We start from the raw sequence: 14,311 nt of genomic DNA on the forward strand, positions 1-14,311 counted from the left end.
AGCATATATGTTAAAAGAAAAAGAAATTATATTGCATCATTGAGGCTCAAAAGTGGGAAGGGAATCAAAGAGGAAGAAAACTAAAACAAACGTAGAGAACAGAAAAAATCATGGTGCAGAAAGTATTTATAGCTCAAACCGAGGTGATGTATATATGGCAAGGTAATGCACTCTTAACGAAGCAGTTGTTGCCAGCAAGTACAAAGATCTAGAATGGCATTAAATCACATATTTGTAACAAATTTCAAATTAAGACTATTTTTTCTTATTAACTTCTCCATAAATACCGTCTCATTCGAACCCTTGTACGTCGACATATCAAGAAAAACACTCCCATGAAAGAGGCCACCTCAATTACTGTAATTATCTTCAGTCCTGTCGAAACCAAATTGTAAAAGTAATGTCATTTCACTATTTAATACACCACTCAACTCCAATCACCCAGCCAAAACCCGCATTAAGGTGCGTGTACCTTCTAGATTTTGAAGAAAATCATCTAGGTCAACTTTAATTTTCTTGTCCTTGATATTAAAGTTATTGATTTTTGTTTCCGTTGAATGATGACCACCACCTGTATTCAAATCATAAGTTCCATTTTTGACGCATGTGTTTCGACATACAATACCACCATCATACTCATCACTTCCATCGCAGCAATCTAGAAGAATTTTCATTAAAACAGAAAAAACAGTCATACAAGTAGCAAATTACAACATTTGATATAAGACAACGTAGGTAGACAAAACTATAGAAATAAAACGAAAGGTAAATGACTAACCACAAATATGATCATTCACTCTAGAAGAAAACAATAGTTGTGGGACATCCCCAATATTCCTGCAATAAAACTTGCTCTCAGGGCAGGCAGATGTTCCTGCATTGCTTAATAAGATCAAATAATCAATAAAAAAACTATGTGGATTACTCAAGTGTTTAAGATATGGGGAGGGGGGGAGGGGATTGATGTATCCCGTAGGCACAAGCCCGTGATGTTAATTACATCTTACTTGTCACAAAGAACACTCTCAATTGAAGATATTATAATAATTCAAAAAAAAAAAATATTAAGATATTATTGTTCTCATGTATGGTGACTGAATTTGTGTTTAGTGCATGGTTGGGGAATCGTATGATCAAACTCAATCAAGATTGCATGGTTCTATCACCCCTTATTAACCTAACCTGGCGGACTCAATTTATCAATGACGAAGAGCTACGACCCACATTGTGCAAGGAGTTTGACTGACAGCTATAAGTTCCCTCGTATTATATGTCACAAGTAAAGCAACGGGGAGTGTGTATTATAGGCTATTCACATTTTTTCCATAAAGATTGATAGAGGTGAACTTGGAGTGTGCATTATAGGGGTTCATGTATCCTCTAGGTGCAAACCACTGAACTTAAGTACATCTTAATTGTCATACCAGAGAACACTCAATTTATTTCTTTCATACATGGTGATTGGATTTGTGTCTAGTGCATGGTTGGGAAATCGTATAATCAAACTCAATCAAGATCGCATGGTTCTGTCATCCCAAGTTATTCCGGTGAACCCAATTGATCAACGACGAAGAGCTATAGCCCCACATTGTGCAACGAGTCTTACTAACAGCTATAGATTCCTTCCTATTATATGTTCGAAGTAGACCGAGGTAGAATGTGTATTATAGGTTACTCACTTTTTGTCCGTAAAACTTGATAGCCGTGAACTTGAGTAGGATACAACTAAGTGAGCCAATATGGCTAACATTTCAAAGGTCTTGTTACATGACCAACAATGTCTAGCACTCCAAGCTCAAAAAATCCATATTATAATTAGTTGAGAAGATTGTTAAGTGACTAATTTAGTGACCTGAGGGAAGGTGCTCAACCTTCTTTCAAAAGGGTCAGCTTCCTAAAGCATGCAAATGTGTGGAAGTTTGGAGTACCATATAATGACCTTCGAGATTGTGGCTCATATCAAATATTTGACACAAGACGGTCTCTGAATGTGTCTACTGAGATTAGCATCTACATGGTACCTGATATATTGTTACATCCACAAGTTGTCTTAAATTTAAAATCCTAGGTAGGATTGAGCTTTTGGTTGGGTACAACTACTTTGGGATTCTTATGTACTGGATATTGAAGATAAGCTTGTTAGTTTAGCAGCAACCTAAAAATGAACTTATTATCTTAATTCAATAGAGACAGTTCGATTTGTGGGAGTGTCATTTTGATGGAGTAGATATGACTCTATTGGCATATATATTGTCTTAATTTAGTAAAGAATACCTTGATATATTTAGATTTTAATTGGTTTGGCGCCAAGTTTGCTTGGTTTGGACGGGTTAGTGATGGATTGGAATGGGATGTCCTGACAAGAGTTCTATTAACTCATCAACAGACTCTAGGTTTACATTCTGAAAGTATTTGAAAAATGGGCCTTACAACTTTTGCTTGAAGTTGCCCGTAGGTTGGGTCTTATGACCTTACCCTATTTTTTTTCTTTGCAAAGCTGTCTGATTGAATTTGGGTTTGGAGCTAGCTTGACCTCATGGCTTATTTTCTTAGTGTCTTAAGCATACATTTTGAATTTGAGTGTGAACAATTTTCAAAGCTTATAGCCTTGGTTTAAAGAGTGCTTAAGAGAATGGATCTTACGACTTCGACTTCCAGGCAAGATCGCCAAGGGAAAAATTTGAAGCTGTCTTGACTTCCTAGTTTGTGTGCCACATGGCTCTAAAATGTATATTTGAGTTTGATTTGAATATTTTTTACTTATACAACCTCAATTTTAAGACTGTTCTAGGAGGTTTTAATTTAATCTGATAATTGTTCTAAATTCTATTGGGTTTCTAACTTTCTTTGTCTTTAAAAACCTTTTTTTTTCATTTTGATTCTTTTTGTCTTCCATTTTGAGAATTCAAAGTAGTTCATTTTGAGAGATGAAAACTAAGAAAGCTGAGTGCATGGACAATGATTGGAAATACTTGAGTTCGCAAGTAACCCTAATGGGAAATACATGAGTTCGCAAGCAAAACTAAATAATCGGTAAAACAGCGAGAAAAAAGGAAAAAAGTATGATAGAAGCACAATCAAATGACAATTAATATTATAGAAAGCAAAGCAAAACAAAAAGGGAGAAAAATAGAATTGATCCTTAATTCGAGAGGAGAATCATTCTCTCCAAATCTCTAGACAAGAAGCCTAGAGCCCAAGTAGCCAAGAAACCCTAATTTCAATAAATCAAAACATAATCCCTCCCTAATCCTCTCATCCTCTTTAATGCAAAAGTTTTCCTAATCTATTTTCGCTCCCAAGCCCCAGCCACCCAATCCTTTTCAATTTGAATTCCATAGGAGAAATGGGGCCCACACTAGAGCCAGCCAAAGCCAAGTGAAGCGGACGGTTTCCGCCTCCTTTAGAAAAATTGAGCCGGCCCTTGGTTCGGCTAGGGCAATTCAAGGTGAACCGGCCTAACAATACCGCCCTCCCAAAGAATCACCTTGTCCTCAAGGTGAAAACCAAGAAACTGATGTTTCACCCTCTCAAATGGCTCCCACATGGCCTCGTAGTTAGGGAGGTTCTTCCACTTAATCAACACTTCCTTAGTTCCATCTTTTTTTTTTTGACGAACCCTCGTCAGCTCTAAGGGTTCCAGAACCACCTCAAGATCCTCAATAAGTGTCACCGATAACTCGGAGCTGGCTATATAATCACCAATGTCCTTTCTCAGCTGAGATATGTGAAAAACTGGATGTATAGTCGTTGTTGGTGGTAATTTCAGTCGATATGCTACTGCTTCGACCTTCTCCAGCACTTTATAAGGTCCAAACTACCTAGGAGCAAGCTTTTCATTCTTATTGTTGGCGATTGTCTTCTGTCTGTATGGTCAGAGCTTCAAGAACACCCTTTCCCTCACTTCAAAATAGATGTCCTACCTATGCCCATTAGTCTGTTTCTTCGTAATTTGTTGGGCCCTCAGCATATGTCTCTTCAACCCCTCTAGCACTCTATTCCTCTCCTCCAAGTAGTCCTCTAATGAAGAAACTGGAGTACTACTACTCCCAAAATGCACCAAGTGGGGAGGATCTCATCCATACAACATCTTGAAAGGGTTCATCTGAGAAGCAAAATGAAAAGATGTGTTGTACCAGTATTCAGCTCATGATAGCCACTTGGTCCATAGCTTGGGTGTCTCCGACACAAAGCATCTCAGATAAGTCTCCAAGATCCTGTTGACTACTTCCGTTTGGCCATCCGTCTATGGGTGGTAAGCTATGTTCCTCTTTAGAATTGTCCCATGTAATCTGAATAACTCCTTGCAAAAGTGGTTGAGGAGCACCTTATCTCTATATGATATTATTGCCTTTGGTACACCATGCAATCTGATCACCTCTCTAATGAAAATTGAAGCCACTATAACTGCGGTGTAAGGGTGTTGAAGGGGGATGAAGTGAGCATACTTGCTCAATATGTTCACCACCAGTAAAATCACCGTGAAAACTTCTGAACGGAGTAGCCCACTATGAAGTCCATGGATATCTCCTCTCATACTCGTCCCGGTGGAACTAACGACTGTAGTAGTCCCCCTGGTGACATAGCCAGGTATTTGTTCCTTTGACATACCTCACATCTTGCCACCATCTCCTCTACATCTTTATGCATTCCCTTCCAATAAAGCTCTGAAGCTAGTCTCTTGTATGTCTTATGCACTCCTGAATGGCCCCCAATAGCGCCTCCATGAAAAACCTGGAGTAAGTTTGGGATGCGGATCGAAGTCCGGTGCATCACAAACCTCCCCTAATATAGCAGTCTGCCCCCCTCCAATGCGCACCCTGGGTGGCTACCCTCTTCCCTCAATAAATCTGCTCTGATCTTCCACAAATCCTCATCCCTAGAACTCTCCTCTCTGATGGCTCCTAATATAGCATCAAAGGAACATATAGTGCCATTATCTGCAGCTCCCCCATACATCTGGACAAGGCGTCTACCGCCTTATTCTTCACTCATGGTTTGTATTGAATCTCGAAATCATACTCCAGCAACTTGGACAGCCACCTCTGACGTTCCTCTATCACCATCCGATGTTCCAGTAGGTATTTCAAGCTCTTTTGATCTGTCCTAACAACAAAATACCTCCCAAGTAGGTAGGGCCATCACTTCTGGATAGCCAAAATAATGGCCATTAATTCTCTCTCGAAGACTGACTTCAACCTGGCTTTAACAATCAATACTTGGCTGAAATAGGCAATGGGCCTATAACTCTGCATAAGCACTGCACCCAACCCAAACTCAGATGCATCTGTCTCCACTATGAAGATCTAAGTGAAATTTGTTAAAGCTAGGACCGGTACTGTAGTCATAGCCTTCTTCAAGCTCCCAAATGCTGATGTGGCTGCCTCTCCCGATAAGAAATCGTCATTCTTCAACTGCTCTACGAGTGGCCATGTTATGGTGTTCTATCCATTTACAAAACCTTTTATAGTAACCTGTCAGTCCTAGGAATCCCCTTAACTCCTTCAAATTTTTAGACACTGACCATTTCAACATTGCCCCAATTTTGGACTAATCTGCTGACACCCCTTATTTTGATACAACATGGCCCAAGTTCTCTACAGTGGCTTGTGCGAAGCAGCACTTCTTCAAATTGGCTCTCAGCTGGTGCTACTACAGCACCTCTAACACCCTCTTCAAATGCTCTCAGTGCTCCTCTTCCGTCCTGCTATAGATTAGGATATCGTCGAAGAATACCAGTACAAATCGTTTGAGATAAGATCTGAAAACCTTATTCATAAGTGCCTGGAAAGTGGCTGGAGCATTGGTGAGGCCAAAAGGCATCACCAGGAACTCGTGGTGTCCCTCATGAGTTCGGAAGGTAGTCTTGGGCACATCCTTCTTAATCCGTATATGATGGTATCCTGATTTCAAATCTATCTTGTTGAAGATCATTGTTCCACTCAATTCATCTAACAGCTCATCAATAATTGGTATAGGAAACTTATCAAGTACAATTTCCTTGTTGAGTGCCTTGTAGTCCACACAAAATTGCCAATTGTCATCTTTTTTCTTCACTAATAGAACTGGACTAGAGAAGAGACTGACGTTGGGTCTGATGATTCTTGCCAATAACATCTCTCTAATCAACTTTTCAATTTCATCTTTCTGAAATTGAGGATAGTGATAAGATCGTACGCTGATGGGTGACACACCCTCCCTCAAAATGATGGCGTGCTCCTGCTCCCTCTGCGGTGGCAATACCTGAGGTGGTTGAAACACCTCTTGGAACAATTGAATCAGCGGCTGTATGGAGAGGGGAATATCCCCCCCCCCTCTCTTCCAATCTAGCTCCCTCCAAACTGTGTAGCTCCACCAAATATCCTCCATCTGTGAACTGTATATCCTTCACCATAGTTTTAAGAGAAACCATGAATTTGGATAGCGCTGCATCTCCCTTAATCACCATCTTCCTTCCATCCACCCTCAACTCCATCGTGAGTGCTCCCCAATTCACTTTAGTGTCTCCCAGAATCTGCAGCCATTTCATCCCCATGATGACATATGTACTCCCTAACTCTAATGAAAGAAAATCTTCCCTCACTTGAATCCTCTGGATAGTTAGTAGCACTCCTCTGGCCTATCTCCACCTTCTCCATACCCACATCACCCCGTAGCAATCGGCATCCACCAATCTCACTCTCAATAGGTCGACGACCTGAGTGGAAATAAAATTGTGAGCAGCCCTACTATCAATCAGTACCACAACCTCCCTGTCCTGTATCTCCCCTTTCATCTTCATGGTATGATTCGTAGTGAATCCTACCATCGAGTTCAGGGAAACCTCGACTGGATCCAAATGCAACTTCTCCTCCATCTCCTCCCCACTTCCCTCCTCAGTTTCCTCATCATCACAGAGGGTGAGAACCTGAAGAGTTCGATCCTTGTACTGATGCCCTGGCGTATACTTCTTGTCGCACCTGAAGCACAACCCCTTAGCCCTCTTCTCCTGCATCTCTTTTTATGTCAACTGCTTGAAATTTTTCCCACTCCCTCGTCCTCCTGTATTCTCCTTGGCGGCCTCCCGACTCCCTCTTATTGCTGGACCTATAGGTGTTAGATGGGTGGTCGTCATCCTGTAAGTGCTCCGGTGTTGTTACTCCAAGCTCCCCTCTCCAAATTTCTCTGATTTTCAACTAACTGTTCCAACTTCATGGCCTCCCCCAAGTCACGAGGGATCAGAACCTTCACCGCTGCTCGAATCTCTGCCTTCAACCCTCTCATGAAGTTCCCCTCCAATACAATATCCGATAATCGCTCCACCTTATTGGATAGGTGCTCAAAACATTCCCGGTAGGCTGCTACTGATCCCTCCTCTGTCTGAACAAAGAACTGCTCATAAAAATCTCCTTCCCGATCGGTTTGGAAATGTTCTATTATGAAGTCTTTGAATTCCCTCCAGTTCCTGATAGGTCTCCTCTGATCTCTCACTGATACTATGACAGATCCTTCCCTTCCAAGCACAAGCCTGTCGTTGTCAGCTTCTCCTCCTCCGTCAGCCCATTGACGGCGAAATATCTCTCCACCTTATAAATCCACCATATACGTCATTTCCTTCAAATATGGGCATCTTCAACTTCCTAACCTTCTGATCACCACCATTACCCCTTAATATTCCATAGTTTCCCCTCTCCTAAGTACTGGCCCTCCCCACATTTCCCAGTCTTCCCTTGCCCTACCATAGCCGAAATTCCCTTCAAATTCCCCTCTTCTTTAAAATCAGCATCTTGGCTGCCATAGTACCCTTCCTTGCATTCCTCATATACACCTCCTCTTTCTTCCCTCTGAATAGACTCCATATGGGTCTTCGTCTTTCTCCTTCCATGATTTCCACCTCATCTTTCTCCCTACAAATTTCAAAATTCGGCCGTTTCCCTTCCACCCATTTTGCCACGGAAGTCATTGTTTTGTTTTGTACTTCCAACATTTTCTTCATCATGTCCCGTAGATCAGCTACTTGTCCTTCCATGGAGAAAATCTTTTCCTCCACCGTTGTCTTGATTTGATTCATCTCCCCTTCAAGCTTTTCTTCCAAAGCATCCACCTTCTTGGCCGTCATCACTATCCAAAGTTTGTATATTCACAAAATCTGATTTTGGGTTTCAGCAATTTCCCTCTTTTCCGGACCAAAAACCACTGTCGGAATTTGCCGAAAATAGCCTTCCACCGGTCTCAAGACTTGCTCTGATACCAATTTGATAGGAAATACTTGAGTTCGCAAGTAACCCTAATGGGAAATACTTGAGTTCGCAAGAAAACCTAACAATAATCGATAAAACAGCGAGAAAAATGAAAGAAAGTATGGTAGAAGCACAATCAAACGACAATTAAACTTATAGAAAGCAAAGCAAAACAAAAAAGGAAGCAAGATACAAGTGATCCTCAATTGGAGAGGAGGATCATTCTCTCCAAATCTCTAGACAAGAAGCCTAGAGGCCAAGTAGCCAAGAAATCCTAATTTGAATCAATCAAAACATAATCCCTCCTAAATCCTCTCATCCTCTTTAATACAAAAGTTTTCCTATCTATTTTTCCTCCCAAGCCCTAGCCGCCCAATCCTTTTCAATTTGAATTCCATAGGAGAAGTGGGGCCCACACTAGAGCCGACCAAAGCCAAGGGAGGCGGACTGTTTCCGCCTTCTATAGAAAAACTGAGCTGGCCCTTGGGCCAGCTAGGCCAGTTCAGGATGAACTAGGCCAGTTCAGGATGAACTAGGTCAGTTCAGGATGAACCAGCCTAATAGACAAGTGCTGACTTGGTGAGGAAGCTGGATGAAAATGAATAGTTTCTTTTAGGTATGCATAGTTAGATTTTTTTTTTCTTTTCAATTCAAGTATCTTTACTAAGGCAATTTTAATTGATCAATATGCATAGATTTTTTGGGATCCCTTAGTTTTTGTGTTTTCTCCAATAGGCAGCATTTCAACATTGTCTTGAATGGTCAACAATGCAACATCAAGTTCAAAGGGGGAGTGTAATCGATTATCTCTTCACATTTGATTTCATACTAGGAAGATCATAAAAAGTTATTTTTTGTGTTAATACAATTAATGAAAATGTTTAAGGAGAATAGAAAAGACAGCTGCAGAAGCGGAAGAGAAGGTTAGGATAGATAGATTCAGATCCTTTCATGTAGGAGAGTCTTTGAAGGGCTCGGATCCTTTACATGATTTCATGTGAGGAGCCACCTTTGACGGGCTTTGAATTTGGACAGATCCAGCGGGCCTTCTTGTCATTTTTAGGACTTTTTGGGATGGGTCGGCCCGTGTATGTAGGCTTGGTCATTCGGGCCTTGGGCACCTGTGGGCCGTATAATTGGGGTGCGTCATTTGACGACTCAGTGCATGGATGTCACGAGTCCATTGGCATAGGCTTAGGCCTATTTCGTAAGTGAGCAGTTTTTGGCAGGCCTGGAGATGGAAAGTGGAAATATGCCCATTTTTTCATAGTTCAGGTAAGAAAAGATATGATATGTTTAAATAGCATAGATCTATTATACTGAAGGGTATCAATATATATATATATAAAATTGATAGGGTTAAAACTAAATGATTAAAATGAAGAAGTGCCAATTATGTTAAAGGAGGTTATCATGGAGAATTAAAGGTAAATTTTTATAAATTATAACTAGGTTGGCTATAATGTATAGATCTAATTATTAGAAAGTAAAAAATTGCATGATAACTAAGTTGAGCATAATAAAAATAAGAATATTAAGATAGAGGAATAGAAAAAATAAAAAATTAAAATTAAAATTGATTTATTGAAGATAAAGCTGGAACAAATATTAAAATAATAATTGACATTTGCAATGAAGGGTGCACAAAAAACCAGTAGATAGGAAGATAGTATTAGTCTAGAAGGATTATGAAGGAAAATGATAGACATAATATTATGTATTTAAGTTTTTCAAAAAGATTTGAGAAGAATAAGTTCAATACCTCATGCAAAACTTAGCAAGAATGATTGAAAAAAAAAAGGATTTATAAAGCATACCACAAAGTCTTCTTTTTTTCATACACCATTTAAAAAAAATATAATCTAACTTACATCTGTTTGTGAAATGAATTGCAAACAATGCAAATTAGTCGGTGCAAAGTAACCAATTAAGCCTGTCCATTTAAATTAAAAAATACTATAGAAAAACAAAAACCAGCATCTAATGATAAAAAAAAACAGTTATATTTGTGTTTTTTGGGACATTTGAGCCATTAAGCCAAACTCACACACACATCACACAAGACCTCTTAGTTAGCAACCAAGGCCACCGACCAAGATCAAGGTGAGCTGCGTTAAAATTTGCACGTACATAAACCAAGTAAACTTAAATAGTGACGAGTAACTAGCCTCGTTTAACGACTCCTATGGATCAGCTTTCTAGATCATTTGATAATATTTCTTTTTCAGCAGTGGTAAGAGCAAAAAACAATTTATGCAAGTAGAATGGTTGAAAGCAGGGCTACTGTCTGTTGCTACAAGATCACATTAGGATGAAGAGAAATGGACAGTAGGGCACAGGAATTCCGAAACACACCTGGTTCGTCTGTTCCGTCGGGACAGTCGCAGAAGCCATCGTTAAGACGTTTCCGATTGAAGGTTTTGGAGCCGTCCCTGCAAGCGATGCTGGCTGCCGAGTAGTACTTCTCGTCTTGAGGGGATATTCCAAGGAAAGAAGAGGAAGGGAGCAGCGACACAGAAGAGGCACGAAGAGAACAGGCGATAAGAAGGCCAGCGCAAACGAAGAAGCGGCGGCGAACGACCGACAGCATCGGCCGGCCAATTTATTGCATTCTTCGCCGCCGAGAATGCGATCCGATTTTGTTTAAAAGGGTTTACATTTACTTGCTGGCTGACTACTCAAGTAATGCAATGTGCAGTTCGTTTTGCTACTTTGCTAGAAGAGGATTCCTAAGTTTTATTTTTTTTTTAACGAAATATATATATAATGTTGTAGTTTATTATTGATGTAATATAAATTTAATTTAAAAAATAGAGCAAAAAGGACAAATTAGTTTTTTTTTTTTTCTTAAGAAATGCTCATGGCAATTTATTAAAAGAAGCTTAATTACAACCTACACAGTAATAGAAACACTGTTACATTCATCCTTTAATAATAAAATAAATGAAGTAGAAATCTTATTACAATTAATATCATCCTAAATAAAATCAGAAAAAAGAGCATAATTAGCACAAAACTTAGCTAACTTATTACAATTCTTATTAGAAAAATGATAAAAAGCTTGATTAAAACAACTTAAAAAAGATAAATCTTCCATGGCAATGAAATCCTTGTTCTAATAAGTCTTATCTGATAAGGTTTGAATGGATTTGATAACATTATAATTATCTCCTTCTATAATAATTCCTTTCGCTTCAAGCATCCAATTTTGTACAACTTTTTTCAAAGAAGTGATGGCTAATATCTCCAGTTGTAAAATGTCTAAGTGAAGACATCTGAAACCAAAAGCAAATAAGAATCTTCCTTTATAATCTCTAAACACTCCACCTATAACTGATTTATTTGATCTCAACAACGATGCATCGATATTTACTTTAATCCATTCGAGAGTAGGAGCCAAAAGGAATGAGACAGCTGATAAAACTGGTTCGCACCATAGTTTTTTGAATATAGATTAAATGTAAAGGATGCAACATCAAAACTAACTGCATTAGCCGCCACAAACACAGACATCTTCCTGTCCACCATGTTTAATCTTATTTATGCTCTTCCAAGAAAAAAATACAGCTGAACAGTACATATTCTCAATGAAAGGATCAATAGTAGCTAACTTTTCCAGACTCTTATTACATTCATCAAGAGAACAGACCAAATTAGTTTACTTTTTCATAGAAAATATAAAATGACTGTGCGTTTTCCATATCTACTAAAATGGTTTTTTCTATGTAAATAATATTAAATATGTAAGAAATGTAGAATTAATATTTCTGTAATAATTTTGTAAGGAAATATTTAATTATATATATATATATATAAAACATAATTTACTTTCTTTATAAAAATGTTTATTAAAAAATGTAATTGAAATATTTAATTCAAAATTAATGAATCAAAATGTAAATTTAATTAACATAAAAATATTATGTATTTAATTAAGTTTAGTTTATTTTTTATTTTAATTCATTTTTAAATTAATTAAATTTGAATTAATTTTAATTTTAATTTTATTCATTTATTTTTTAATCAAAACAAAAATTATATTTTTCATTGATATTACTAATAAGTGAAAATGCAAGAGCCCATTTTCATACATTTATAAACCCTTTTTATGAGAAGGACAAACACATTGTAAGTCTATAAGAAGAATTCACTGCAAATTTTGTGACCAAATAAATTTGTCATGATAACATATTAAGTCGTAAATAATGATCTTTTTTAGGACTAATACTAACATTAAATTCCCCTTTCATTGTTGTAAGCACAATGCATAAGAGGCCCACAATTGGGTTTTTTTTTTTAGGCCCACAATTGGTTGACTTTATAAGAAACTATCAAGTAGGTTATTATTGTGCATAAGTTTGGAGTTATAATGTCTATTTAAGAGCAATTGATATGAAGTATGGAAGCACTCTAATTAGATTTTTTTCTTTGTAGTTTTGAAGGTCATCTATCTTATAAGCTTGCTGAGGAATAGTCTTAAGAAAGCCAATGAGTGGTCTTTCAGCCCTCTATTAGAACTTATAGCTCACCAAAGGACTATAAGTGAGACATCATTGAATCCTAGATTATAAAAATAATAAAATGCCGACTCAAACATAATTACAAGCGCGATTATATAAGTTGCTACGGAGAAGATCTGAGGAAGCTGAGAGACAGTATGCAAAATGTTTTGTATTGCTCTCTTGATTTTTTATGTAGTATTTTTTGGATGGTCATTTAGATGAAATTATACTTTTTGCTCTATCATACAATTGTGGTGTATCTGATATTCTCAAATTGATAGTATTAAATGTTCTTATTTGCATAGTCATATCACCACAGAAAAAAATTCCAACAGATTACGAGAAGATGAATTTTTCATCCACAAATTGGTGGAATTTATGTCGGAAACTATACATTCCATTCAGAAAAAATTTATGGCGGAATTAGTACAAAAAAAAAAAATCACTAATAACTAGTGAAATTTCCTACGGAATTTATGCTATAAATTTCTACTTAACTTTGTAAGTGAAAACCTCTATTTCCCTGCCCCCCCCCCCCCCCCCCCCCCCCCCCCCCCCCCCCCCCCCCACACACACACACATTTTATACGTAAACAAACCCTAACCTCCATTTTAACTCTCATCCCCTTTTATATTCATGCTCATTTGAAGTAGTTTCACAACTAGTTTTCTATATTCTTCCTAGAATTTACATGTAAATCTTCATCTCTTTTAAAAATTTTAATCATTTGAAGATTTCATCCATCATATTTTATTAAAAATAGATATGAGGTTCTTAGGTTTTTGTTTCTTTTTTTAATAAATTCTTTAAAATTGAGTTTCTTTTCATGTAATATACTTTCTAGAAAAGTCTAGCAAAGATTCCTAAATTATGGGATTAAAAATAATTCATTGAAAAATATTTAAGTATTTAATGACCTAAAACTTGGTTACATAATTAAATTTGTAAGGTTGACTAAAATGGATAGTTAATTAGATAAAAATTGGTTAAGTAAACCTATTGGCTAGTCCAAGGGTTTAAGTAATAACTTCGAACAACTTGATTGAGTTTAATAGGAATGGTCCTACATAAGTAAGGGCGGAACCATCCTTAATTTTTAGGGGGAGGAAAATTTATAAGTAAAAGTGTAGAGATCTTGCAAATATGCCGAGGTTCCAAGGGGGTAGTGCCCCAAAAACAAATTTTGGTTGTAAGGATATTTTTGGATTCAGTTTACAATTTCTCTTTGTATTTGGTTCATTGTTGTCTAACAATAACACTTTTACACAATGTGTTTAATCATGTTGAAGGCAATTGCCTAAAGACCATAGTATTTAAAAACTTTTAAGGGTGTCAATTGTTGCAAATATATTTTCATGGCTTATGTTTTGATGATTGACAAACACTATTTCTCTTGTACTGCTTGTTGCTTCTAACGTTTCAGGAATCGAAGATCGGACGAACAAGACGAAGCCAATTCAGGATTGCGTAGGTTTAGGGTTTAGTCAGTCTGTACTTTTGTTTTTTACTTTTTGAGTCTACTTGTAATGGTCAAAGAGACTGATGCTAAGCAACCCTACACACACACACTTGAGAGATTTAGAATTTAG

At 37.6% G+C, this 14,311-nt stretch overlaps 1 protein-coding gene across 1 annotated transcript; it reads right to left on the bottom strand.

Moving 5' to 3' along the window:
• Positions 1-96: 96 nt before the first annotated feature.
• Positions 97-10,942, bottom strand: LOC110104960 (glucosidase 2 subunit beta). Its single transcript, XM_020834279.2, has 4 exons — positions 10,575-10,942; positions 779-874; positions 473-658; positions 97-375 (listed from the first exon to the last, which is right to left on the bottom strand). Exons 1-4 carry the CDS (start codon positions 10,807-10,809, stop codon positions 269-271), a joined length of 624 nt encoding a protein of 207 aa, XP_020689938.1. The 5' UTR covers positions 10,810-10,942; the 3' UTR covers positions 97-268.
• Between the last annotated feature and the right edge of the window lie 3,369 nt (positions 10,943-14,311).

Source organism: Dendrobium catenatum, unplaced genomic scaffold (assembly GCF_001605985.2).
Source record: "Dendrobium catenatum unplaced genomic scaffold, ASM160598v2 fragScaff_scaffold_621, whole genome shotgun sequence".
NCBI lineage: Eukaryota > Viridiplantae > Streptophyta > Magnoliopsida > Asparagales > Orchidaceae > Dendrobium > Dendrobium catenatum.